Consider the following 27,676-nt stretch of genomic DNA (forward strand, 5'->3'; position numbering starts at 1 on the left):
CCACGCCTCCACTTTGCTCTCTTCAGGCTTCACGTGAGACGTCCTCACTCCCCGCCCCGTGTCCCTGCCAGTACTTTCCTGTCCTCGTCTGCTGCTTGAGATTATCTTTGCCGGTCTCGACCACTACTGTCATCGAACGTGTTTTTTTCCTTCCTCCCTCCCTCCCTCCCCTCTCTCTCTCTCTCTCTCTCTCTCTCTCTCTCTCTCTCTCTCTCTCTCCCCCGCTCTCCACTCTGCTGGTCCTCATACTCCATATTTCCCTCCATCTGTCAAGGGATAAATCCTTTTCTGTAACAGCTGGGGGCTGTGCGCTCTGATTAATACTGAAGATGAGCTGCTTAATGTACGTTTTATCGCCGATGGCCACGGTCCACCACAGGCACGTGTATCATCCTGGGGTCCCCACCCTGGGAGGACCTGGGCGTATTCTTGGGTCTCACCTGTGCCGACTCTGGATCAGCCTGTCTTGGGTGTAGCTGACTCTTCTCAAGTCCCTAGATGCTTCTCACGACGGATCAGATTTGGGGGCCAGTGACCCGGACCCGTGGACGGGGTCCCCTTTGTAATTTCTCCAGCAGGCAGTGCCTAGCCCGTGTGAGCGCCCAGAGAGGGCACCCGTGTCAAGACAGCTCCAGCCGTGGGGAGGGGCTTCCCCGCCTGGAGCCGAAGACACGCAGCCGTGTCGACGCTCGTGAGACACCGTCTCACGGAGCTCGCTGCCACGGGCTGGCCAAGAGTCGCAGGCGACACCAAGGTGTCTCGTCTTTAACCGCGACCCGCCCCGAGAGAGCCGGCCGTCTAGTTACGGCTGCTGGCCCCTCAGCACTGTCAGCCAGGCGGAGGAGGGACAGGGACGCACGGAGCCCCCTGGGGTGTGGGTGGCAAGGAGGGGCTCTCTGAGGGGAGTGCCCTGGTACCCCGACTCTGCTTTTCCACCCATGGCGACGGGGGCTGGGGCAGGGGCAGGATCAGGAAATGAATACTACTGTAAAAAATTCATCCTTGTGTTAATTCATGATTTATCTCTTTATTCCAGAAAAAAAAGGCTGTCCTGGACGAGGTAAGCAAAGTTTATTTCATCCGTTTCAAAATATGTATTTCTGCACCGGAGCAAAGTCCCAGTGGGATGTCTCAGGAAGCGTCACGGGCACTTGGTTTCGTGAAATCAGACCGGCCCCAAGTGATATCAACATCGAATGAATATTTGGGTAGCTTCACACCTTCAAATTCATTCATTCATTCATTCATTCAATCATTCCTTCTTCCGACACACTTTTCTCGGTCATCAGTTCGGAGTCAGGCAACCCGGCGGGCCCTCGGGACTCAAAAAAGATGTTGACTCAAACAGCAGATGGGTCGTCGCAGGTCAAGGTGGCAGGTGTGGTTTAGGGCTCGTGTCCAGGTGTGCCGTGGGGTCTGGGGAATGTGGGGGCTCCCAGGCTGAGAGGAAGGGCTCCAGGCAGAAGACGGGTGTGCGCAGGAGCACAGCCTGCCCGGGGGGAGAGCAGGTGTGTGTGAGCGGCTGGACGCGGGCTGGGAGGTGCCGGGACTGACGGAGTCTGAGACCCGCAGGGCCCCTTGCTGCTGCTGTCGCCTTCCCCACCAGCCTGTTCCCCACGCAGCCTCCGGGGTGACACGTCTTACGTGTTAAATAACACCCACCGCTGCGTAAGACCTGCCCTCAACTTGGAGCAAATTCCAAAGCTGTTGCCTGAACACCCTCCGTGCCACACGTCCTGGCGACCCCTCCAGCCCTGCTCATTCTTCTCTAGCCAGTCTGGAGGCTTCTTTAACACTCCTCGAAAACACCAGCATATTCCTGCCACAGGGCCTTTGCACTTGCTGCCCCTCTGCCTAGAAGGCTCTTCCTCCAGATACTTGCACGTTTTGCCCCCTTGCTTTACACAGGTCCGTACCGAAACATTACCTCCTCAATGACACCCTCTCTGAATACCCCGTGCCAGCCATCACTCCGGCCTCGTGTCCTGCTTTAGTTCTCCTTGTGGCTTTTATCCCTGTTTGATATTTTGATAGCTCACTTCTTTGCAGACTGCTTGTCTCACATTGCAGTGGAGGTTCCGTGGAGGCAAAGACTGACTCTGCCTTTGGGCCACTATGTCCATAGTTCCCAGGACGCGGCCTGCCATATGGTAGGCATTCGGCAAATCTGTGCACTGAGTGGGTGAATGGGTGAGCTTGGGACTCCTCCAGGGACCCTGGAGCGCGTCTACCAGCCGGCCGGCCCGTGCCGTCGTGCTCCGCTGCGGTCTTCGGTGCCGCCCCAGGCCCGGGCGTCCTCGCCTCTCCAGGCAGGTGCGGTGCGGCCGAGCTGTGGTTGGTGTAAGTCGGTAGCCACCACCCTCAGCCCGTGTCGCCCGTAAGGAGCCCTAGGTCCCTGCTGTCCGCGTGTAGCGAGCCCCCTGGGGCGGTCTACACGTGCGTTTGCCTGTTTGATTTTGCCTTAATGAAGGTCCCCTTACCGCACTTTGTTGGGCCTGGTTTTTTTTCTTTAATGTTTGTTTACTTTTGAGAGAGAGGGAGTGTCATTGCAAGTGGGGGAGGGGCAGAGAGAGAGGGAGACACAATCCGAAGCAGGCTCTAGGCTCCCAGCTGGCAGCACAGAGCCCGTTGCGGGGCTCAAACTCACGAACCTCGAGATCATGACCTGAGTCGAAGTCGGACGCTTAACCCACTGGGCCCCCCCAGGTGCCCTTTGTGGGGCCTGTTTCTGAACCCCAAGTTCAGGACGTCTGCTTTACCTTGCCCTCCATAGGGACAAAGCAAAGGTGTTTGGGTTTTTTGTGTGTGTGACTGATTCTGGACGCCTCTAGGTATCTAAACACACGATGTGTCAGGACTCAACGTACTAAGCGTGTTGTTCCCCTGAAATGCCATGAAAGCCGAAATCCTTTGTCACGCTGTGACGTTTTCACCCAGGGCTGGTGGCTGCTGCCCCCGAGACGCACGACCCTGACTGCAGAACTCAGCAGAGCGTCCACATGTGCGTCTGAAGAAATTATTTAAGTTCAAAGGATAAATAACTCCTTTGCAGCAGTGAGATCGTGCTCTACCCTGCTTGATTTTGTGTTTTCTTCATGCTTGCTTGTTTTTGAGAGAGAACGAAAACACGGGTGGGGCAGGGGTAGAGAGAAGGGGACAGAGGATCCCAAGCAGGCTCTGTGCTGACAGCAGTGAGCCCGACGTGGGGCTCAAACTCACACACCGTCTCAGGAGCTGAGCTGAAGTCGGACGCTCAACCGACAGAGCCACCCAGGCGCCCCTGCCCTGCCCGCTTTTGGAAGATGTGTACAGAAAGCATGTGGTATGGCACAGACTACCCAACATGGAAACCTAACTACTGTAAAATATGGACACACACTGGCAGCTAAGTTTATTAGCATCTAACAGATGATGTGCTTTCCCGCGGGATCGGGCGACTGTGCCTCTCTCTGCCCAGACGATGGGTCTGTTTCTCCCTGGGGGAGACGCTAGGTGAGTGACAGAGAGGCCGTGGTTACGCAATAGTGAGAGAAGTCACTTCTCTGCTGCTAGGGCTTTTCCCTCTGGATCCCCCTTCCTCCGCAGCTGCCACCTTGCAGGGGAATTAACGTCTACTTCCCTCTCTCCCGTTCCCTGCCAGGCGGCTGTGGTGCTTCAGGCAGCGTTCAGGGGACATCTAGCGCGGGTGAAGCTGTTGTCAAGCCAGGCGTGTGCTTCAGAACCCCCCAGCCCGCCCAGACAGGTAACCCCCCGGGGCCGGACACAGCGGCCCGCTAGCCACCCTCTCCCCGTCTCCGCGTCTGGTGCCTCACCCACCGAGGCAGCCCGGCATCTTCTGGTCGCGGTGTCCTACCTTGCACCTTACTGTCGTCCGTCGCGGGGCGCATCGGGCCAGGCAGGCTCCAGGTGGATGTAACGTCTGGTGCTTACGTACTAGGTACACGTCCATCTCACGATTAAGGTATAATCTTAACACGGTAAAGATGAGCGTCTTCCTACTCTGTGAAAACAAGACATCCGTTTTAAGAACCTCCAGAGTCTGAGAGTCAGGAAGTGCTAAGCACACAGTACCCAGACGAGCCACCCGGAACGGGGCCCTGCTCGCACCTGGCTCTCTGAGGGCCAGGCGGGGCCCCTTGGCACGCTCACTGTCATTTTGCCGCAGGACCCTCCGTCACCACGTGTTCCAAGCCCCACCGTCCAGGCCCAGGGCAGCCCGGGACAGGAGGAGGCCATCACCGCCATCCAGTCCGTCCTCCGGGCGCACCTGGCACGGGTCAGGCGCAGGTAAGTCCAACCGGCGGGCCCAACTCTGTTCTGTATCCCTGGGAAACGCCGGCCGCAGACACAGTGCGAGGAGCTGCCCGTCCAGGTGGCCGGCCCGTGGTGCCCGGGCACAGGGTGTAGGAGCTGGGACCTTGGTTTGTCACCCGAACAGAAACACCCAGTGAGGAGTTCCTCCTGCCTGTGCAGTGGGGGTAACCCGTGAGTTCTGGCCCTCCCGGAACGGCCCCCCCGGGCTGGGGTAAACCAGAAGAAGGGGCCAGACACCGTGGGGTTCTGGTACCTGCCACTTTGTAGGCTGGTCGGCTCGTCCTAACGCATCGTCCTTGTTAGAAGAAAATGTGACGTGACCCCAGCATTCAGGAAGGCGCGGGCGTCGTCAGAACCCTCCCAGGGCAGCGCTCCTTCTCTCCTTCTCAGTGGCACTGTGGCGCCAGACCCGCGGGGGCACCGGCTGCAGAAAGTCACAGCCCCCCCTAGCTGTTGTGGGGCGAGGGGGGGGGGGGTTCTGCACCGAGGCGGGGGAGTGTCCCTCAGGAGGGGGCTGGGGCTGTTCTGCTGCAGGGCTCAGGCTCCCTGCCCCTCCTCACTCTGCCCTTCCTCTCCGGTGTCGGTTTTGGTTCCTCTCTGCCACAGGAGAGCCAGGTGGAGCCCGAATCTCATGGTTCTGGTTCCCCGTGAACGGGGACGGCCAGGGGCTCCACGCAGGTCAGGGTCCATCCCGGCGCGGCCATCACGGCCGGTGACCGTGTCCGCTGGGACGGAAAGGCACGGGAGACGGTGGGAAAGGAAGGCGTCTGGCCCTGACCCCGGCCGTGCACCAGCCCTGCCGGCCTCCCGCGCATCCGTGAGCCCCGCCGTGGGCCTCAGCCCACGGGGCGTTCTGTGAAGTCCAAGCGGCTGGCCTCTCTCTTGCAGCGCCGCCGGTCAGAGAGCCGTCGCCGCAGCCCCCAGAAGGAGGCAGCCCGCTCCGGCCACACACAGCCAGCTCTGCTCGCCACCCTGCCCGGCCCCTTCTCCTGGTAACGTCACTTCAGTTTCGATTTCCCCGGCCCTCTGAGCTTCCAGCAAAGAGCTGCCACTGCCCGGAAGCGTGGGGTGTGTGGGCACGTGTGGGGGCTTGTCCACTGTGACCGCCTACCAGCAGGGAGGCTGCATCAGGGAGATCCTGGACCTCTGGAGGCGGCCCCGGGGTCAGTGACGGCGGCTTCTGGGCACCTGCGGGCCACAGAGTTGGAGCTTCGTGGCTCGTGTGTCTTTGGTTTTTATCCTTGGCTCTAACCGGAGCTGGTGGTTTCCCTCCTTTGGACCAATGCTTTTCCTGTTTGTTGGTTTTAAGTAAAGCTTTGCGTGTATCTGCTTTTCGGCCTCATCAAGGCCCCCAGACAGTGCAGAGATCCCTGGGACTGACAGGGGCGCCGCACCCCAGCAGTGAGGCCCGGTCAGCCCTGCCCGGCGGCGGACGTGGGGTCCCGGGCAGGGCCCGTCTCCTCGCGTGTGAGGCGGACGCCCGGCGAGAGCCTGGACGTTGCTTTCGGGCCCCGCGATTCCGGCCTCCCCTCCCCCTTCCTCTGCTGTGACTTGCTCGCGCTCGTACTGTGATGCTGCCGATGAGCAAGAAGGCGGTGCTGGGAGGTTTGGGACGGTCACTGGACCAAGAAACGCAGTCTTGAGGTCCTGTTAGTGAGGGCGGTAGGCGGTCACCACGTGGCGCTCACGTGGGAACGTTTCCAGCGACTTTTCTGTCCTGAGCTCGTAGGTCACAAAGATGGAGTCTGAGGACAGGCGGGGAGCGGGGCTTCGTGTCAGGAAACCTCAGCAAAGGAAGCCAAAACCCGGGTGCTGGGGTGGAAAGACGGGGGGAGGGGACGAGTCCTGCCCATGTCCCACGCCGGCCGCGTGCAGGGCCGGCACTTCTGGTCTGCGTGTCATTTCAGGTCAAGAGGACAGTGAGGCGAGCGGCGGGGAGACCGCGGAGGGGCCGGCGGCCGAGGACGAGGCTCCGGGGAATCCAGCAGCCCTGCAGCCCCGCTGCGGTGAGTGGGGGCGATGCGGCCTTCGGGGGGCTGGGTCTCAGAGAATGTCCTGAGGAGCCAAGGGCTTGCCACCGTGTCCGCCCGGGAAGTCACCACATGGGAGTGCGGGCTGCGTCCCTTGCAGTCGCTCAGCCCGGGCTGTCGGGGCTCGCGGACGTCGAACTCTGGTGCCCCACAGGCCCCGCGTGTCAAGAGCCAAGGGCAGCAGCACCGGGATGCCCCGGAAGACGCGGAGCCGGGCGGGCCATCGAGGACTCCCGGCCCCCCCGAGGCCCCTCCTCCTGCGGACGGTGTCGTCTCCTGCCAAGGGGCGTTACCGCACACACCGCCCTCAGTTCCCGGCAGGGCCGTGTGGCCCCATTTGGTCCGATCGTGACCGTGTTTTTGAAGATAACCTTGGAAACGGATGTTTGAGCGTCCTGAGGCTCTCCTCTCAGATATTCTCTGGAAAGCGCCAGAGGCCAGCTGTGCAGTCACACGCCTCGGTGCGGCCGAGCCTGGCTTCCTTCCCGCTTTCCCCCCGACCGGCGACCGGCCATCCCCTTGCCCCTCACCAGGCAGAGTGCGGGCCTCCCTCCCATCCCTCGCCCGCTTCTGGCCCCTCCTCAGGCCCCTCGGGGTGCAGGCTGTCTGCAGCGGGCGCCCCCTTCCAGCAGAGACGGGATTCTGGAAGGCGGCTGTGCGTGAAGAGTGTGGGGGAGGGGCCACCGGGCGCCGCGTGCCCGTCTCCCCAGGTGGACGTGCCACCAGGAAGCGGGCTCTTACACACGCGGCTGGCCACCAGCCTCGCCAGCGCTGGGTCGCAGCTCCCGCCCAGGCCGCGGGCTCGGGGCGCCGCGGTGGGGGCGGCCCTCAGAGACCCCCAGTCGCGCTCCAGCTTGCTCGCTGTCGGCCAGCCTCACCTTTTGCGGGTGTTTGCCTTTTGGCAACGGCCTGGGTGTCCAGAGCTGAGCTCGGAGGCTGAGGTGGTTTGTGGCCGGGTGACGCTGACGCCGAAGGTCGTTCCCGCCCGGCAGGGAGCAGGCGCTGTGCCAAGTGTCCGAGACTGGCGGCCGGGGCGCGCCCTGGCCCCGAGCAGCTGCGGTGACAACCCCGCTCTGGTTCCTTGCAGGGCCGTCCTCTCCCTCAGGACTGGGACCCGCAGACGACGGCAGCTCTGACGACTCCGACGAGATCGTGGTGGCCCCGGCTGTGGCCCCGAGGAAGGCAGCCTCCCCGCCGTAGGCCCCGGGCCTGCCCCTCACGCGGCGACGGCCCTGCAGGGAAGCTCGGGGTTTGGAGGACGGAGCGTGTCCTAGAGGACGTGGGAACTACAGTTACGACTGGAGAGTATTTTACCTTGTTAGCAAAGAGCTCCGTGCTCCACACACACCTCAGCGGCCTGGTCGGTGCTCCTCTTCCGTTGGTCTGGTCGCCTGTTTGGTTGCTTGTTCAGGGAATCCTGAATGATCTCGTCTCCGGGAAGGGCCGGCGGCGCGGTTTTTGGTGTCAGACGGACAGACGCTTCTGCCCGGCACGGGCCAGCCGGGGGCCCTGCAAAGACGCGGTCTCGGCAGCCGCTTCCTGGCCTCCGGCCGTGAGCTGGGAACACCCGCCTCGTCTGGAGCCGCGCTGACGGCACCCCGTTCCTCTCCCGCCACCGCCTTCTCTGGCACCGCGTGCTCTGATCTCCACCCGGCAAGCGGGCGAAGTACTTTCTGGAAGAGACACATGTGACAGACCCCTGTGGCAGGATACGGCGTCTCCGAGTCTCGTGAGACACGAGGACATCGGGGCCCCAAGAGGGGCTCATGTTCCTCAGGCTCCTCCTCCTGCCCCTCTCCACGCAGACCTTCCCCCACCATCGTCCCCACCGCCAGGGCCCTGTGCCCAAGAGGTGCTGTGCCCAGGAAGGAGTCTGGCGAGACCCTGTCACCGGGTAGGCCAAGCCTTAAAAGGCACCAAACCCTAACCACGAAGTACCATCAGGTTTGCCTTTGAGAAGTGCAGCGGCACAGCTGTCCCCAGGCCCCGGGCAGGGCAGGGGTGCTGGGCTCACCTGCAGGCCGCAGGTGACGGGGGTGCCCCGGGCCCTTGCTGCGTGCGGGCCCCGGCTCCCGCCCAGCCTGTGCCACACAAACACAGAGCCCCCCCTTTGTCTGCAAGGTCAGCCTTTGTTGATGGGAACGAGAAGAGCCTCAGGCTCGCGGTCAGGGGGTGGGGGGGGACGTCAAGGGCGTCTTAAGAGCCCCACGTCCCCAGGCCGGGCGTCCAACTCTCCACAGGTCCACAGGCCACACAGCTGGCGTGAGGAAGCTCGCTCTTGCCTGGACTGAGTGTGCCGGCTGGAGCCCTTCTGAGGTCGAACCTTGGGGAGTAGGATGTGTTCTTCTTTGGGGAAACGCTTGGCCCTCCTCACCGTGGCCAGGAAGCTTCTGGCGCCACAACCAGCTAGAGCCCGTCCATGGTCGTCCACCCCGAGCCGCCGGGACCACCCGGTCAGGCTCCGTCCACACAACAGCTTGAGAAAAGAAAGCCCAGCCAGAAAGCTAGGCCGATTCAGTCTTTTGTTGGTTTGGTCTGTGGGCTGAGAAGTCCATCTTCTTGTTTCTCGTCTTGCCCACTGGACCGACTGGTAACCGGACCGAATCTGTTGCCGCCCCTGGCTTGTTTCACGCCTGGGGTCTGTTCCCCAGTGACCCGACCACCCTCCCCTGGGTCCCGGGCTCGGAGCTAAGGGTCTGTAGGGGCTGGGCGAGCGCTGGGGGCCTGCCCGCTCCTGGGGCGAGGCTCCTCCCACCCGTCACTCAAACAACGGGCATTTCCACCCACTCGTCATTCGGGCCCTGGAGAACGAGGCCCCGCGTGGCGTCCGGGCTGGCCTGTGTGCCGTGACCGGAGGGGCCTGGCCAGCGGGCAGGGCCATGAAGGCAAGATCGGTCGTTGTGCTTGTGTTTTCCAAGGAGACGACCCCAAGAACTGTAAATATGTACACGCGTCTGCCTGTGTGCCTTCGGGGCAGCATTGTTGATCTATTAAAAGCAAACATTCTCAAAGCCGCCTCGGTCCCTGATGCACCTCTAGGCCACCGTGAGTTCAGCCAGAGTCCAGTGTGCACGCCCTCTGGCGGATGGCCTGCCCTGTGGCCCTGTGGCCCTGTAGGCGCCGAGGAGAACCCCAGGCAGCAGCCCGCTTGTGGGGCCTGGCCGTGGGGCTGGGTTTCCTGGCCTGCAGAGCCAGAAGGGCCTGGAGCGCCGACTCCCTGTGCCTGCTCAGCTGGGGGCCACTGCCCACATGGGGCCTCGGGGCCCACTCCAGGGAGGCAGGGGAGGGGAAAGGGATCCAGCAGAAAGGAGACAGGCACTGCGACCTCAGGCATCAAGCACCCCAAAGGCACAGGTCCGTACCCTCCCGTGGGGAGTCCGGGGCATGTGCGGCTCGCCGTGCCCTGGTTGTCACCACAGCACCCGCACACCGGCTGGGGGCTGACAGAGAAACGTGCCCTGCCCCCACCCCGGCCACCCTCACGGTGCAGAAGCGGAAGCCGCGTCTCCCGGCCCTGACCCAGCTGACCCGGTGCTGCCACAGCCGGGCCTCCTGACCACGGGGAGGCGAGGCTTCCAGGCTGCCGCCACCCCCCCCCCCCGGCCCCTCCCTCCCGAAGCGGCGCCGTCTCCCACCGGGACGCACGGGGGCTGACCCGGCCTGGCCACGGAGATGCTGCTCCTGCCGCCCGGGATGCCGGAGAGACCCCAGCCCGGGAGCCGGGGACAGGCTGTCCTGTGGCATTCCTGAAGGTGCCGGGTGATGATGACAGAGGAGTCCGGGCAGTGTCATGGGCCCCGGCGGCCCTCAGTTCGCACCCACCCAGCAGGCATGCTCCAGGGAGAAAGAGGGCAGGGAGGGCAGTGCTAGTGGGAACAGCACAGGGCGGCACCGGGCGGCTGCCCAGACATGAGCAAGTAGACGCGTGAGGGCTGTGCCGAGGGGCGAGCCGAGTGGCAGGCGGCTTCCAGGGAGCTCAGCTGCGGGTCTCCGTGCCCAGGGACCCAAGAGGAGTGCGGGCCGAGAGGTCCCCGCCAGGGTGGACAGGCGAGGGCCCGGAGAGGGAGACCGCCAAGACCAGGAGCCCCGCAGGCCCCCCAGTGGGGAGGTCGCTGACTGGGCAGCTCAATGGCTTTTGTTAAGTTTGTTTATTTTGAGAGAGACAGAGAGGGCACAGGTGGGGGAGGAGCAGAGAGGAGGGGGGAGAGAGAATCCCAAGCAGCTTCCACACCATCAGCACAGAGCCTGATGCGGGGCTCGATCCCACGAACCGGGAGATCACGACCTGAGCCGAAACCAAGAGTCGGGAGCTTCACTGTCTGAGACACCCGGGCGCCCCTCGATGGGGTTTTTAGGGGGTTTTGTTTGCTCGCTCCTCTATGTGTGAGGGAGGGACTCTGAGAGACAGACCCATGGCCCCGACAGCACGTGCTGGCTGTGCCCTGTCCCACGAACGTCCACTGTCGTCCTGACAAGTGCTCTTGGCCCTTCAGACAGACCATAAACCTCCATCCTGGCAAAAATACCCACAGCGTTAGGAAAAGGGAGACCAGCCTAGCTCGTCTGCCAGGGTGAGCACAGCACGCCTTTCTCTCTGATTTCGAGAAATAAATACCCTCTGCAGAAAGCCTGCTACCCTTCGAGATCCGAACACAATGTAAACTCCGAGTCCACCTGAGCTTAAATGACAGCCCTGCTGTGGCTCTGGCAGGAGCACCTGCTGTCACGTGGCTCAGAGATTCTCTGAGGACCGGGGGTCCGGCGGGCTGCCCCTCCAGGGTCCCACCTTGCCACGTTCCCAAGGGCCCGCTAGCCCCACTTCCCTGCCGGCTAAGCGTCCTTAAAAACGAGAAGTCCCACCTGGGAGTTAAAACGTGAAACCAGCAGGTGGCTCAGGGGAGGAAGCGGTGGACCCACTGGCCTTCGGCACGTGTATTTAGATTGTTGCAACTTTATGCGTCGTTTATACAGGAGTCTTCGGAAGGGATGAGGTTTTCACCCTGTGCTGCAAAGAACAGCTGTCTCGCAGGGTATTTGTCTTGTTTGCCGAGTAAATCCTGTCACTTTGAATTGCCCCCAGGGGTGCGACGCTGTAGCCCAGGCTGTGTGCTTCAGAAACCTCACTTTCCGGGGCCGCTGGGCCTCTGCTTCGCACCGGCTGGGGTGCAGAGGGCCAGCCGGAGGGAAGAGGCCCTGCCGCCCGCCCGCGGCTCCCTCCTCTCCCGCCTCCCCTCCTCCCTTCTCCTTGCTGGCCCGAGAGGACTCGAGCGTCAAGAAACGAAGACGTGAGGGGCGCCTGGGTGGCTCAGTCGCTTGAGCGTCCGACTCTGGATTTTGGCGCAGGTCACGGTCCCACTGAGATCGAGGAGCCTGCTTGAGATCCTCTAGCTGCTCTTCCCCTGCTCCTGTGCTTACGCTCGCTCTCAAAAATAAAAAAAAATTAAAAATTAAAAAAGAACTGAAAATGTGTTTTCATCTGGGGGTGTTTCCCCAAATTCTACTCGGCTTTTGCTTTAGGAGCAGGGAAGGAATCTTTGACAGGAATCCACGAATCCGGCGGCAGAAGACAGCTGATGTCTGGGGAATAAATCTTCCCCAAGATTTTGCTTGCGTGCGGCTGCTTGCCAGGCCCTTAGATCCTGCTGGAATCTGCCCGGAGCCCCTCCAGGGGCTCGTTGGCCGGCTCTGGCCTTGCCCGAGCCCACCTCGCGCCCCATCACCACGTGTCTGGGCAAACGGCTTGTCTGGAAGGCTTCACGCTTTGTGCAGGAGCCGCTTGGGCCTTAAGGAGTCTGTGACGGCAGAGAGCAGAGCACATCAGACACCTTCCCCGGCCACACGCCTGTCCCTGCGTGTCCTCGGAGAGGCTGGGGTCCACCCGCAGAGAGCAGCCTCCGGGGGAGACCCTCCCGGGGAGTTCCTTAGCTGGAGCTGGCAAGGGAACGGAGTACGGCCCAGCCTCGGGCCCTGGCCAGCAGGGGTAGACAGACGTGTGAATCCGTGAGCAGGCACAGAGATACACACGTGCACACGTCCCGCTCCCTGTTCCTGCCACTGGTTGGTTTGTGACCCTCGGGAATTTGAAAGTAGGGCCCAGCCTGGCCCGCAAGGAGCACATGGGCCTCCTTATAGACTCTTAACTGAGAGTTACCCGCAGGCCCTTGCCAAGATGATTTTCTCGGTGAGATTCTTCAAAAGTCACCAGGGAATGTGGAAAAAAATGTCAGAATCCGAATCCCCGGTTCCTTTTAGCACCTGCTACTGGGCTGAGGGCACGAACGAGGAGGAGGAACCGCTCCACGTTCCGGGCTCGGGTACCAGCCAATGGCCTTTGGCCAGCGCCTTCCACTCACATCCTGGGAACCCAGCCGGGCTGCGGACAGCGCGGAGGGGCGGCCCCATTAGCCAGAGCCTGCCTGAGGAGCCTCTGGAGTTTCCATGGAGTCCTTTCTGAATAGGGAGCGGGGTGCCCCGGAGCTCACCGTTAATTAAGCCCCAGAACAGCCTGGGATTCAAAGGAGAGGGTGCAATCTGTGCCAAGGCCCCCGGGGCTGCCATTCAGGCTCCCAGCCTGGCCGCTCGCTTCCTCGGCCCTCCCCTTCCAGGCCGGCGGCTCAGAAGGAATAAAAGCCCGGAAGGGGGGTGGCTGGGGTCGGGGCCCCGGCGCGGCCGCCCCTGCTGATGGTGGCCTCGTCCCCGCCCTCCGTCTAGGCCCAGTTCAGCGCCAAGGGCTCTCCCTCTTGGCAGCACTGGCGCGATGGCCCTACCCCCGTGTCTGGTCTCCTCCCTCACACGGTATTTCTCCTGCCCCCCCCCCCCCCACCCAGCCTGTAACCAGGCTGGGCACCACCCCTGGTTGTCTGTCTGTTAGACGGGGGCATCCCCAGGGCTCCATCCCCAATGCCCACACTCCCCAAATACCGACACGGACGTCTGTACCTACGTGTCTCAGAGGCCTCAAGCTCAGCTTGGCCCGGCTTTCAGTGACCTTTGCCCCCCTAACCTGCCCCCCGTCCAGTGATCCAGCGATGCCGTCTCCATGGGCATCGTCACAAGCCACTCGGTTTTCCGAGCCAGAAGCCTGGGCCTGGGCCCGTCTCTCTTCATCGTCCTCACCCCACAGTCAGCCACCAGGCCCGGGGCTACTGTGCAGAACCCCCAGCCAGCCGTCCCCCCGGACGTGCTGTGCACCTACGGGCAGACACACGCGGACAGACATGCATGTGCATGCACACACACGCACACACAAACATGCTCTCATAAGAACGCAGGCAAACGCACAAACGCACGCTCACGTGAAATACGTACTTGCACATACGAACACACACCCAAAGACACAAAAGCTCACGCACACGTACACGCACACCGTAAACTCAAGCCATGCTAAGCTATGTGGTTTCCACGGAGAAGACCCCAAAAAGGAAAACGTGTGACCAATGTGAAAATAGGGACTTCTGACAGGGGTGGATGGGATCGTCCAATCTCAGCTCCTCGGTAAGTGGTTCGTTAGTGGACCATACACACGTAATTAGGATCACGTATGCCGCTCGTGGGTTCCACGAGCTCCCACCGGCGTCTACCCCACTCCGTGTGAGCCGCTTGACGCACTTCTCCAACGCACATCATCCTCACTTGTGCCCCAGCTGTTTGAGAGTCCTTGGCCATGTCAAGATCCGAATGGGATATGCGGTCTTTGTTCCCGAGCGCCGAGGACTCACATGAACGCGCCGGTGTCCAGGGGTGCTGGCCTCTGCCCGGCCGCGGGTGTCCCTCTCCGCACGGCGTGGCCACGGCTGTGTGTGCGAAGTGATTTTCTGAAGGCCGGTTCACAGGGACCCCCCCCCCCCCCCGCCCCGGTGTTCGCGGTGGGAGGCTCTCCTCCTGCAGCGGTGCCCAAGCAGGAGTTACATCAGATAAAAGGAGGGATCCTTTCACCTGGCCGGGTCCGGCGGCCTCAGCTGCTGGCGTTCAAGCTGCTTTCGCACCAGGCTGTCGTCACCGAGAGCGCAGTGGGATGGGACACTCTGTGAGCACTGAGGTGGAGGGCAGAGTCCTCTCTCCCCTAGGGTGTGTCTGGGGGAAATCCTCCTCTTACACCGGAGCGGAGCTGTCGGCCCCCGCCGCCCCACCCGGGTCCTGCCCACCTCTGCCTCCCCGCCCGGCTCTCTGGCCACTCCCTTCACATCAAACACGTTGTTTTAAGAGACAGAAACGGTACAGCAGCCACACATCGTCCACAGACCTTCTCCCTAGAAATAGCCGCTGTTGGTACTCGGTAAATATCATGGGTGGGCGTCCTCGAGCTGCAGCTCAGTAGGGCTGAGGCCGCTCTCAGGCTCATCCCGCATCTGACGCCGTTCCTCTGCCCAGAGCCACTTGGAGGTTTTCTGACTGTCCCCCAGCAGGGCACTCAGGGCTCCAGGAAAGTGCATCCTGTAGCTGTGGTGGGGGGGGAGGGGGACAGGTCTCAGGGCCCCCTGGAACATTCTGGAATATTTCTCTCACTGCCCCCTCCCCATTTACCCCCGTAGTGAGTTCTTTACAAATCGGGAGAGGCCCTGACAAAGTCTCTCAGAATTCTGTGGACTTCCTTCTTTGCTTCCGGAGGCCTGGGGTAGGGGTAAGCTCTGCGTGTATGCTTCCAGAATCTTCCGCGCTTTAGTTTGTGGCCAACGACTGCACCCCTGTCCTTATTTGGTTACTGCTGGTGGAATTTTGACTTCTCTCTCCTGTGTCTGACCTTCCCTCCCCCTGTTGGGTACCGAGAGGAGGCTCTCTGCTCCAGCCTCAGTCCCTGTCTTCACCCCACGGGTGTTTCTACAGCAGGTGACACTGCTGACCCCCTCCCCTTCCTCGGCTGCCCCGACACCCCACATCCCTGCTCTGCAGACCTCTGGGAAACCCTGTCCTCTGCTCCCACAAGCCCGCACACACCACAGCCTTCATCTTTCCTGCTGCGTGGATGACGGCACCTGTACCTCCCCGGCCACCCAGTCACCCCCTCCTTGGCGCCTTGGGGACGTCCCCAAGACATCCACCTCAGCTTGCCCAAAATGACGCTCACCAACCCCGCCCCCACTGGGATGGCCACTACAAAAACAAATCAAAGCCACAGGTGACAGGTGAGGACGTGGAGGGACGGGAGCCCGTGTGCACGGTCGGTGGGAACGTAAGGCGGTTTCGCTGCTCTGGAGAACGGTCTGGCGGCGCCTCAAGTAGGTAAACAGAACCACCACGGGATCCAGCAAAGAATTCAACCCAGGGACGCAAGGGACGAGGTGTGTGCACGCTCACATCCACAGCAGCAGCGCCCACAACGCAGAAGGCGGAAGGAGCCAGGTGTCTGTTGTCAGGTAAAGGAGTCACGGTCCACGCACACAGCGGGCTCCTCTCCAACCTGACGGAGGAGAGGAGCCCTGACACACGCTAGCACACGGGCGCCTCTGGAGGACATCGTGCTCACCGAAATGAGGCAGGGACGGGAACACAAACACGGCTGGGGGGCGGTGCCCCGGCTGGGAGGGGATGAGGGTTAGCGTGCGATGGGGAGAGAGTCTCCTGTGGGGAGATGGAATGTTCTGGAACTGGACGGCGGTGGTGGTGGCCGCACAACAGGGTGAATGTGCTCAATGTCCCCGAACTGGGCATTTGAAAATGGTTAAGATGATAAATTCTTTGTTATATATAGTCTACCCCAATTCAAAAATCTTTGTAAAAACGGGACACCTGGGTGGCTCGGTCAGTTCAGCGTCTGACTTCAGCTCAGGTCACGAACTTGTGGCTCATGAGTTCCAGCCCCGCATCGGGCTCTGGGAGGAGCCTGAAGCCTGCTTCAGATTCTGTGTCTCCCTCTCTCTCTGTTCCTCCCCCACTCATGCTCTCTCTCTTTCAAAAATAAATCAAGGGTAAAAAAAGTTTAAAAACATCTTTGTAAATAACACAAATCTCTCCTCCCATGCAGGCACACCCTTGGGGACCCCTCCTACACCCCACCGTCCACACACAGGCCAGAAGCCTGGAGGGGGTGCCCTCTGAGCCTCTCCCTCTCCCCTATCACCATCTCCAAAGTGTCAACAAAACCCCCTGAGGCTTTCACCTCCTAAAGATGGCCCACGTCTGTCCACTCCTCCCCATGTCCGTCCCTGCCCGTGACAGCTCAAGCCACCATCTCAGCCGGACCTGCGTGGCCTTGCCCCCTTGTCCCGTGGGCCCAGACTCGATTCGGCCAGGGGTACCTGCCGTCAGCCACGGCCAAGGTCAGGGGCAGCCAGGAACAAGCGGGAGATTCGCTGGGGAAGTGACTTTGCTCCGAGAGAGCCCTTGAGACGTCTACCCCGTGGGGAGGGGTGTCACAAGGTCCTGCAGGGCCTCCTTTGGCCCCTGGCATGATACCCTCACGGCCCAGGATTCACCCTGTGTGGCACTCGGCCACTTCCACTGCCCTGTCACTCAACGCTGAGATCATTTGATGGCCGTGTGACTCCCCTGTCAGACTCCCTTGGTTCCAGACTGTGTTCGCAAGGCTCACTGCCGCTCCCAAGACCTAACACGGCATCTGGTGCACAGGAGGTGCTCAATAACTGTGCAGAACGAACACAAGAAGCGCTCAGCAACTCCTGGGCGAGGGGCTTCCCTACCTCCAGCAGAGCCCTTCCGGCGTGCGTCTGTCCCGCCGGACCGTGAGCCGCCTGCACAGAGCAGGCCATTCACCTGTACACCCTCGCAGCAGACATGGAAGGGGCCTAACGCATGCAGAGTGAAGTATTCCGCCACTTCCCACAAGACCTCGGAGGCGGCCTTGGCTCTCTCTTCTCACTGCCCTGTCCCCGCTAAGTCTCAGGAGAGTCCTCAGAACCTGAGACCTCCCTCCATCCTTCCATTCATTGGCTTTAGATCTGGCTGGAGACTGAGAACACCCAAAATATCAGTAACCCAAACACTTTCGAAGTTTCCAAAGCCCCCAGGGAGACAGGGCAGGTGAGAGATGGCGGCTGCATGATTTTCAAAGACCCACACTCTCCTCACTGCTTCACTCTCCCAAACACAAGGCTTCACGGCCCAAAAAGGCTGCTCGGGCTCCGGCCGTAACACAAACTCGAGCCACAGGAAGGAAGGAGGAAGGGGGTGTCCCCTGACTTGAGGACACTTCCACTGGTATTCCATTGGTCAGAAGGTGTTCACTAGCCTACCCAGCTGCCAAGGAGCTTGGGAAACGTTAGTCTATTCTCGGTGGTCATAGACGCAATAAAAACGGGAAGTTCCGTTGCTAAGGGGGGAAGAGAAGGACAGATCCAGGGGGGGCCAGCACTCATCCGTCCTGTTCCTCGTCTCCATCCCGGCTCTATGAATCCAACGTCAGGCACTGTGGCCCATCCTCCTCATGCTGCCCTGTGATCCTCGGTTAAAAACCAGGGTAAACACATACCTTCTCTCCCCAACAGACTCACTTGGATTCCTTCCATGCCCCAGCTTGGCACACTCCCCCCCACCCCGCCTCTGGCCCTGACCCCTGCCCTCCCCTCTAGACGCACGCGCACAGCCTGCCCGGAGCATGCCCTTCCCCCCATCCAGCTGACCGCCTTACACAAGCTGTTTCCCGCCAGCAGTGTCCCGTCCCCCAGGCCTGCCCGCCTGGCCCTGCTGAGACGCTCCCTGGGGTCAGCCCCTCCTTTCTCTGCGCTCTCACGAACTGAGTTCGTCCCGCCTGCTTTAGTATTTGCTGCACGTCTGCTGCGGGCCAGGCACTGAGAGAGGAAGGCACTGTGGACCTTCAAGGATCAAGGTTTATTTGATCTGTTTGCAAGTCTGTCGGCTAGGCTGGGCGCCACGCAGACTGGAGTAAACTCCTTCACCCACAAACACCCACCCGCCAGGGTGCCAGGACCCAGGCGGGCAGACCTCCCTACCAGGCTGGCGAGGGTCCAGGCGAGAGAGGCCCAGCAGCACAAAGTGCAGAGCGGGCAGTGGCCGGGGTCGGGGGGGGGGGGCGGGCAAGAACACGTGGCCCTCGCCTCCGGAGGAGGGAATGGGGGTCTTCCTGCCTAGGGAACCCTTGGCCCTCCCCCTGGAGCCAGAAGTGGTCCAGCGTGGCTGGGGCCGGCAGGCTGGGGCAGAAGCAGGGGCTGTGGCTGGGGCAGGGGGCAGGGAGGGGGGAACCGCACGTTCTGCGGAGGAGTTTGGCCCTCACCCCGGGAACCCTGGGAACCGTGGGAGCAGGGAAGGGCTGCTGGCAGCGGGATGCCAGGTCCAATTTGCCTTTCAGAAGGTGAAGGATCCCCGGCAGCTGGGAGGGCTGACGATGATTCAGGGGCTGGTGAGGAACTCTGTGAAGGCTGTCCCCCTCAGTGCCCACCAGATAAAGCCAGTCCCTCTTAGCCACCCCCAAAGACAGGAGAGGGCTGGGCATCCCACGTGTGCCAGGCGGGGAGCGGCCTCAGACTGGGACACATTTCCAGCACATTCCCTCCTCACTGACCTCGGTGCATCCCCGGGGCCCTCACAGAGCAGAAAGTGAGGCCAGGCAGGGAGGCGAGCCCAGTGTGGCTGCCCACTCACCCACGACCCCCTGTCCGTGCTGCTGAGCAGCTGGGATATCTGGGGAGGAAAGGGTTCCTGGGCCCGCAGGCAACAAAATCCAGGCCGAGGGATCTAGCCAGACCATCCTGGCCGGTGACCCGGGGTGAACTGACCCTCAGTTTGGGAGTGACCGGAGCCATGTCTCTGGGTGACTGTGAGCACGTGGCCGGAGCAGGCCTGTGCCAGCCTGGGCAGCTCCTGGAGAGCATGATGACGTCTGTTCCAGAAACATGCACGGAGCACCCGTCAAGGGCCCAGCCATGATAATGCCATCATCTTGGCCTCAGTTCCAGAAGCCTCCACCTTGCTCCTGCCCCAACCCCTGCCTCCCTGAGCCTCCGGGAGAGATGAGGAGGACAGGGACAGTGGGGGGTTGGCACGGTCAGCGTCCTTCACACAGACGGGGGCGGGGAGGAGAAGCTCAGGCCATGAGCACAGCCCTCCCTGTCTGCCTCACGTTCCTGGCAGCCTGCTGGAGACATTTCCTTCCACCAGCCCTGTGGGGCTAACATTTCCTTCCAGGGCTTCCCAGAAGAGGCGGCCCACCCTGGGGAGGGAGACCCTGACTCCCTGGGCCCCACCCCGGCCAGGAAAACAGTGTGTGAGGGAATGAGAACTGTCTGACCCCACTTTGAACCTGGGCCCCTAGGACCCCCACGTGGGGATTCAGTGGCTGGCCTCTACTCAGGCAAAGCACAGTCGGAGTGGCTGGGGGGTGAGTGACAGGCCCCCAAAGGCACTTGGGCACATCGCGTGGGGAAACAGCCTACAGTGAGGGAAGGAAGCTGGGTTTCAGCTGTGAACATCCCCTTTCTAGCGTAACCCTGGCACCCGCCCAGGGAGGGAAGCAAGATCGTCCTCCGTTTGCAGACGGGGAGACTGAGGCTTGGAAGGCTGCCCGGCTGAAGGGTCTCAGCTCTTGGAAGGGGAACGGTGTCACCAGACAGCCCAAGCCTGGGAGCAGCTGGCAGGGCTCAGGAGGGGGCAGGGAGAGCCTGCCTCTCCCACGGCCCCCCGCGAGAGGCCGTGATCCCTCCCCACACTTGCTGGCCTGCTTCCGAAGGTCCGAGGTCCGAGAAAGGAGCCTTCTCTCCCCAAGCACAGGGACAGTGTGATTGACAGTCCATCCTTCCAACAGCTGCCCGGCCAGCCTTTGTCACCAGCTTGAAGCCAGAGACCAAGCCAGAGTCCCCTTCCCGCTGCTCCTGGAGACAGAGGTGAGGTTCCCGAGCTGTGGGGAGGAACCCTCTCAGACCCTCTCATCCCAGCTGCTCACATCCATTTCCTCCTCTGCGCCTGCCAGGGAGGAAGGGACTGCACAGGACTTTAAGAATCTCTTCCCCTTTTGGAAGTCCGCTCAATCTTGACTGACGTAGCCCCGGCCCGTGTCCACACTCCCCTGTGTCCGTGCCTTGTTCAGTCCTGCCCATTGTCTCTGTGCTTGGCCATGACTGGCTTTGGCCAATGGGACCCATTATTAAATGGGACACGAGCAGGCAAGTGTTCACGCTTCAGGGCTTAAAAGCTCTCCTTCCCACCGGGGAAGAAGCCGACCCAACTCAGCTGAGTGTGGCCCCGGCTCAGCACCAAGCACCAGCCATCTGAGACCGTCCAGATGGCCCAGTGGGTCTGCCGTGTGACCGCAGGTACATGTACAACCCTGCCAGCCACCAAAGGACCACCCAGCTGAGCCCACGCTGCTCAGCCCCGGAGCCACAAACAGATATGGCATAGGTGGTCTTAAGCCACTGAGTTTTGGGGGAGGGTAACTATTCAGCAACAAATGCATCACCCGTTGGTCTTTTAAAAATACGTTATTTGGGGGGTTGCACGGCAGAGAGAATCAAACCAGAAATTTTGAGAGACAGGGGTTTACACCTTGCGTCTATACCTAACCCTCTGGGCCTTTTTTCCTCCTGACGCGGGGATGGTGGTCATCTGTCTCGTGTGGGGATTAGCAAGACCCAAGTGTGAAAGGGGAGTCGGCATCGGCCCCGAGACAGTCTCACGCCTCACCTCACCAGCTGCAAGGTGGGAGAGTTCCGCAAACCACGCGGAGATTCCAAAACCGGCTAGGAGAACTCACGGGAGTCACGAAAGCAGATACGTCACAGGAGACGGAGGCCCGGGGTGGGGATGGGGGTGGTCCACGGGGAAAGTTTCTGTTGCGCTCAGGACGCGTGGCCCTCTGGCACTGACGTGTGACAAAATGCACAGAGTGTTGCCAAGCAGGGGCACCCACCCCAGCTCCGGTGCCCAGAGTTTTTTTGGGTTCCACGACGTAGGCTTGATTGATTGGTCGGTCCATTGCCGACATGGTTACCAGGTGGACTGATGCGGTGTGGTCCAAAGCCTCCATCCTAAATCACGTGGCTGGACTTTCTGATGTGACTGGTCCCCGCACTAAACAAAGACACGTCTATCGGACATGATGCAGATCTCCCCGAAGCCGAAGGCAAAGGCTGGACCTCAATTTCGGCCAGGATGACTTGTTCACCACAGAGTGGCCCCGTGGTGCCTGCCACGAGGGCGACACTGTCTCCAGCTCCCTGGCTCGGGACTCAGGGCCAGCGGCTTCATCTTCTGGGTTTTAGATTCCTTGTCTGTGAAATGAAGGAGCCACAGTTCTCTCGTGACCTGCGAAGATCGGCCGTCTGGCTCAGGTCGGGTGTGTTCGTGCTAACACTTGTGCTTGTGCACAGTCTCTTCCCTGCCACGAGGAGAGCTACCGGACACAGCTTCCCGCTTTCTGATGTGCCGGGGTTGTGACACGGAGCCTCAGTTTTCCCAGCTGTAAAATGGGGAAGCAGGGCTTGGCGGGCATAAAGCCCCCGTAGGTGACACGACTTTCCCAAGGGCTCGTAGTTGGCGGGAGAAGCCTGGCATGAGCCCTGGGTCCCGCGACACTCTCTCTGCACAACGCTCGCCAGGTGACACATCGCTGGGCAGACGGGCAGGGCTGAGGGGCCCCGCCCGGGGAGAAGACTGTCTGTGATTGCTTTCCAGGCTCCTCTCATATGAGCCCTGGGGCCCGGACACCAGCCCTGTCAGTGCCGCGTGTCAGGCAAGAAGTAAGGAGGCTCTGAGCGAGACAAGGCTTGCAGGCTGGGACTTGGGGCGGGATCCCCGGCTGCCACGGCCCATCCCTGCTGACTTACTGGTTCCAGGGGCTCTCTGGACAGGCAAGGCTGCCAGCGAGGTGGTTCCAGACAAGCGAGGGGTGCTCACGTCGTCAGTCTGGCTGGGTCAGTGTTTGGCTCGGCCTGTGGCCCTCTCGGGGAGCACGCTGGATGGCATCTCTCCCAGCCTCCGAGCCACACGGCCAACGCCACCGGGCCAACCTGAAAGCAGAGCTCCTGAGGCTTTCCCGTGGCCAGGACCCACGAGCTCTGTGGGGAGCGGGCGGTGGGCTGGCGGCACAGCACACATCACAGCTGGGAAACCCGGCCTCTGGCTTTCTCTTCTCCCTGCCAGTTGTCGTGAGTGCTCTCTCCGTGGAAAACGTGAACCTCTTTGGAAGGGGTCCAAACGCAGGGGATGCCATTGTTCTGGCTTCCGCCCCAGCATCTGGGAGGCTGGCCCTGCCTGGCCTTTCTCCTGGCGCCCACAGGTCTTGGGATGGCCTTTCAGGAGCCTCAACCCAGCCACCTTCCTGGCCTGGGACACAGATCCTGGGGAGTTCCTGGCCTGGCTTGCCCTCCCACTCCGTTCCAGATGCTTCCAAGCAGGTTTCTTGTCCTTGTCCTCCACTCACAAACTGTACTTCACCGGAAGGAAGGAAAGAAGGAAGGAAGGGAGGGAGGGAGGGAGGGAGGGTGGAGGGAGGATTGTAATCCTATTTTGTGTGTGTGTGCGTGTGTTTGTGTGTGTGGTAAGATACACATAACTATTCTGACCGTTTTTTTTTTTTTAATTTTTTTTTCAACGTTTATTTATTTTTGGGACAGAGAGAGACAGAGCATGAACGGGGGAGGGGCAGAGAGAGAGGGAGACACAGAATCGGAAACAGGCTCCAGGCTCTGAGCCATCAGCCCAGAGCCTGACGCGGGGCTCGAACCCACGGACCGCGAGATCGTGACCTGGCTGAAGTCGGACGCTTAACCGACTATGCCACCCAGGCGCCCCTATTCTGACCGTTTTTAAGCGAACGATTCAGAGGCATTTGGTACACTCACCATGTTGTGCGACCATCACCTCTATCATTTCCGAAATATTTCCACCACCCTGAGCAGAAACCCCAGACCCGTTCATCAGTCACTCCCCATTCTTCCTCCTACCCCGCCCCCAACCCCAGCCCCTGGCAACCACTAATCCACTTTCTGTTCCGATGGGTTTACTTACTGTGGGTCTAATAAACGGTAGCACATGAGATGTGGCCCTTTGTGTCTGGCTTCCGTCACTCGGTGTCACGTTTTCGACGTCCATCCACGTGGCAGCGTGAGCCGGTGCTGCGTTCCTTTCCGCGGCTGGCTAACGCCCCTGGCGTGGCCGTGCCACCTGTCGTTCAGCCACGGAAGGACCCTCGGGCGGTTCCCGCCCCCTGGCTGTCGGTGCGACTGCGTCCCGTCATCTCACAGACTTCTCACCGTGAGAGGCTGAGGCTCACAGAGCATCGGAGACCGCGTGCAAAACCCGACTCAGAAACACAGGATAGAAAAAAAATCCGGCCTTCGAGGCGGAGGAGTCGTGGGTAAGCCCGACAATGGCTTCCACGCACACAGCGTGAACGGAGCGCGCCCGGCGCGGGGGCGGAGTGTGGAGCGGGGGCGGAGCGTGAACGGAGCGTGCCCGGCGTAGGGGCGGAGCGTGGAGCAGGGGCGGAGCGTGGACGGAGCGCGCACAGAAGATGGACTCACGCTGCGCTTTCCACGCGTGGTCTCCACCACGCAACCTCCCCAGGTCGTGGGGCTGGTTTTAGCCCCATTTCACATACAGGAAACCGAGGCCCATATGTCTGCCGTCTGACTGTGTGGATTAGGAACAAGTGTCCTCATTTCTGAGCCTTGAAGCACCCCCTCCCACCCCCTCTGTGTTGTGGGCACCTGGTGGGGCGGGTTGCTCCGGGGGCTCTGGCTCAGGGCTGCCCAGCTGGGGACCGCCAGGCTGTCCTTCCTGCCTTCACAGAACGGCTGTGCGGAGGCCTTCTGGGTTCCCGGCTCTGGGTCCTCCCGGATAGAGGGGCTCGGATGCCCCAGCTGCTTATCACCACCCGGGGCTGCTTCCCTAGCTGGCAGAGGACTAGCGGTTTCCGCATCTGCTGCCTCGTCCTGAGTCACCGCTGAGTCACTGGAGTGTGTTCCTGGGCGCCCTGGTCAGGGGCCAGCACAGCCAACTGAGTCCTCTTTTCTTGGACCACTAGTGCCCTATTTCAGGCCATTCGGTCTGTGGCCAACAGTACAAGGCTGAATCTTGGCTCCCTGGTTCTGTGGTGATTCCCATGCCTCCAGAGCAATGGTGAGAGCTGGGCCTCAGTTTCTGCATCTGTAGAGTGGGGCCAGAGTCTGGCCACAGTCATTCAGGACAGGAAAAACCACCATAGGTCCAGCCAGTGCCACCAGTCACCCAGAGGGTGGGGTGGGGACAGGGCTTCCTTGTGCCCCTCCCCCTCTACCCAGTGTTCTCCCTTTACCCCTTGCCTTTCTAGAGACTGGGCAGCAGGAACCCCAGTTTACGTATCAGGGACAGGAGCAAGTGTCAGACTCCAGAGCCCCTGGATCCTTCCTGCGCACCCTCCCCCCCAGGCCGCAAGAAAGTACCTTCAGTACCAGGGGGATTTTCTCTCCAATACCCAGGCCCCCAGGAGCAGTAAGTTTGGGGCTCTGGCAGTGCTTTTCCAGGACCGTATGTTATGGGTCCCTCCTTTTCTCCACCCTGGGCCCCTTTAGTATTCTTTCTCCAGGGACGGCCCCCCACCACCTTAGGAAAAGGTTTCACAGATCACACTGTGTTGCAAGCATTAATCAGTGATGACCTCCCTTGCCGTTGCGTGCCAATCAGAGGCAGAGAACGCCTGCCCGGCAGAAGCTCTGAATGGCCCGATGTATGGGTTTCTTGCGGCTGCTGTAACACAGCACCACAAACCCGACAGCCTGAACAACAGGCGGTTACCATCTCTCAGTTCTGGAAATCCAAGTCTCAGCTCAAGCGGTCCGCAGGGTCGATCCCTTCTGAGGCTCTGAGGGAGACTCTAATCCACCCCTCTCTCCCGGCTGCTGGTGGCTCTGGTGACCCTCAGGTTCCTTGGCTGTAGACACATCACCTCCATCTCTGCATCCGTCTTCATTATGTTGTTTTCCCCTGTGTCTATCTCCTAGTCGACGTATCCAAATTCTCTCTTCTTATGAAGATACACTGTCATTGGATTGGGGCCCCTCCATAATCTAGGATGACTTCCTCTCCACCTGATCACATTTGCAGTGACCCTGTTTCCAGATAAAATCATACAAGCACCAGGAGTTAGAACACGGACATATCTTTTGGGGGGGGGGGGACACAAGTCAACTCAGTACAGCTGAGTTGTCATTTTATGTTTGAGTCAGGCTTTCTGGCCTTATCGGAGGAAAATGCACAATATTTCGAGGCTTCTGGAAACCTAGAAAAGAGCTGATAGTCCCCATGCATCCACATGGGACCCTGGTGGGCCCGCCACCCCGGTGCCGGGGCATGGGAGTCAGGGGGAAGCAGGGCATCTGTGACTGTGTGTCCCACTGCCAGTGACAGGAACCAGAAAACTATGCCCTTTAGGGATGGAGAATGTGACCTCTCTCTTCCTGCCCCACCATTATTCTCCAACTGGGTGGTATGTAAATTATCCCAAGGGTGGAAACCACAGTTTCGAAAAAGCCTCTCCTGTGCCCACAGGCCTTTGCAGGAGGCTGAGTGAGCCACCCAGCCTTATTACAAGAAAACAGACGAGTCAGGGCAATCAGGTGAACAGATGGACAGGCCTCTAGGGAAGCCACTGCCCAGAGCTGTCCCTGTCCACAAAAGCCCAGCCCAGTCTGCCAGAAGGGGCCTGTCTGCCCACAGAGCATAGCAGACGGCAGAATCCCAGGCGTAGGAACCTCTCTCTCAGAACGCAAGGAGTCCAGAAATAACGCCCCAGGGTGCTGACAGGCCGGAGCCAAGAGGATGCACCTTGTGCCCTAGGGTGCAGAGAGGGGCGAGTCTGCCATGCACTCACAGCATTTCCAGCCTCCTCTGTTCTTGGGGTTCCCACCTCCACTTTAACACAGCATGATAATGCCTACTAGGAAATGTGGCTAGGAGACTCCAAAGTCCACGCTGGGCCCTCCCTGGCAGTTGCCTTAATTTCCAGGCTCAAGGAGGCCAGGACAGAGCACTGTCTTTGTCATAAAAGACACAAGCTTCCCCAAAGGAGTGGCCAGGCAGGGACCGGATCTACCTGCCCATCCCCTCACAAGCACATACTGGGTCGCACTTTGCTGTCCTGAGCACTTTACATTCACTGTACTTCCCTTTCACGGACGAGGACACTGATGAACAGAGAGTGTGAGTAACTTGTCCAAGATCACACAGCTGTGGGTGACCACGCCAGGCTCTGAGTCCACATCATCTTCATTTGACAGACAAGACTCGGGCTGCGTGCAGGGGAGGCCAGCCCAGCTCCTCCAGGCCGAACGCCACAGAAGCTCAAGGAACGTGCAACGGTCGAACCCACGAGCGAGCGCCCGGGGGAAGGGCGGCCAGACGTGTGGACGTGAGGACACGGTTTTGGCCCCCGCCACGACCCGCTGGTGGAGACACCACCGCCCGGCGCCCTTCGGCGCGGGAAGGGGGCCCTGCTGGGCGGAGCCTCGTCCCGCGTGCCAATGGCGGCGCGGGGGCGGGGCCGGCGGGCGGGAGCGCGCGGATGGGCGGGGCCAGAGGGCCAAGGACGGCGGACGGGCGGGTGGGGGCGGGGCCGGCGAGCTACGGACCAATGGCGGCAGGGGGCGGGGCCGGCTACCGGGGCGGGGCCGACGGGCTGAGGGCCAATGGCGGCGCGGGGGCGGGGCGTCGGGCCGCGGGCGGGGGGCGCGCGGAGGCGGCGGCGGCGGCGGCGGCGGCGAACAAAGAGGCGGCGGGCGCGGGCGGCCGAGCAGAGCCGAGCGCAGCCGAGCCGGGCCGAGCCGGGCCGGGCCGGGCCCAGGAGCGAGCGGGCGATGCGGGCGGCCGGGCGGGGGTTGGCCGGCCCCTGAACCCCGCGCCCCCCGGGCCAACGAGGGAGCCCCGCGGCGGCGCGCCCGAGGCAGCCGGCCCGCCATGGCCGGGGTCAGCTACGCGGCGCCCTGGTGGGTGAACCTCCTCCACCGGCTGCCCCACTTCGACCTGAGCTGGGAGACCACCAGCAGCCAGTTCCGGCCCGAGGATACCGACTACCAGCAGGTGACGCGGCCCCCCTGGGTCGAGGGTCAGGGCCCTGGGTCACGGCCCCTCCATGCCGAGGGTCACGGTCCCGTCCTTTCGAAGATCTGAAGATTCTCGAACCGCCCATCGAGGGTCTGGCTGGGGGCGGGGGGTGTCTCCCTCCCCGAGGGTCGCTGCCCCCGTCCTCCTCGAGGGTCACGGCCTCCACCTTCTCGTGAGTCACAGCCCCTTTCTTCTCTAGGGTCTCCCCTCTGCGTCCTGGGGGCTCCCCTCCTTGAGCGTCTAAAGACCCCCATCCTGCATGGAGGGTCCGCGGCCCTCCTGCAGATTCTAGCTTTCTCCCCTGGTGTCGCTTAGGCCCACCTTTTTAGGGTCATGTGGAGCCT

At 61.4% G+C, this 27,676-nt stretch overlaps 1 protein-coding gene and 1 long non-coding RNA gene across 15 annotated transcripts in view; one reads left to right on the forward strand and one right to left on the reverse strand.

Annotated features, from left to right (window-relative positions):
- IQCE (IQ motif containing E) overlaps positions 1-8,830 on the forward strand; it is a 41,343-nt gene extending 32,513 nt beyond the window's left edge. For all 4 annotated transcript variants that reach the window (XM_030300029.2, XM_030300031.2, XM_030300030.2 and 1 more), the window contains 6 exons: positions 1,037-1,060; positions 3,641-3,742; positions 4,166-4,287; positions 5,203-5,306; positions 6,222-6,320; positions 7,432-8,830. In XM_030300029.2, the coding sequence (XP_030155889.1) occupies positions 1,037-1,060; positions 3,641-3,742; positions 4,166-4,287; positions 5,203-5,306; positions 6,222-6,320; positions 7,432-7,544 (564 nt within the window). In that variant the 3' untranslated portion in view covers positions 7,545-8,830. The remainder of the gene's footprint in view (positions 1-1,036; positions 1,061-3,640; positions 3,743-4,165; positions 4,288-5,202; positions 5,307-6,221; positions 6,321-7,431) is intronic.
- On the reverse strand, positions 1,003-26,710 carry LOC115503715. Of its 11 annotated transcripts, none has more exons than XR_003965495.1 (5): positions 23,262-26,709; positions 4,568-8,017; positions 4,108-4,465; positions 3,854-4,000; positions 1,003-2,329 (listed from the first exon to the last, which is right to left on the reverse strand). It is a non-coding gene; the product is annotated as an uncharacterized LOC115503715 (long non-coding RNA). The 11 variants fall into 11 exon arrangements; XR_003965494.1 differs by lacking the exon at positions 1,003-2,329 and having other exon boundaries at positions 3,367-4,000; positions 4,568-7,614; positions 7,693-8,017; XR_003965490.1 differs by lacking the exon at positions 1,003-2,329 and having other exon boundaries at positions 3,367-4,000; positions 4,568-6,715; positions 7,223-8,017.
- Between the last annotated feature and the right edge of the window lie 966 nt (positions 26,711-27,676).

Source organism: Lynx canadensis, chromosome E3, assembly GCF_007474595.2.
Source record: "Lynx canadensis isolate LIC74 chromosome E3, mLynCan4.pri.v2, whole genome shotgun sequence".
Lineage (NCBI taxonomy): Eukaryota > Metazoa > Chordata > Mammalia > Carnivora > Felidae > Lynx > Lynx canadensis.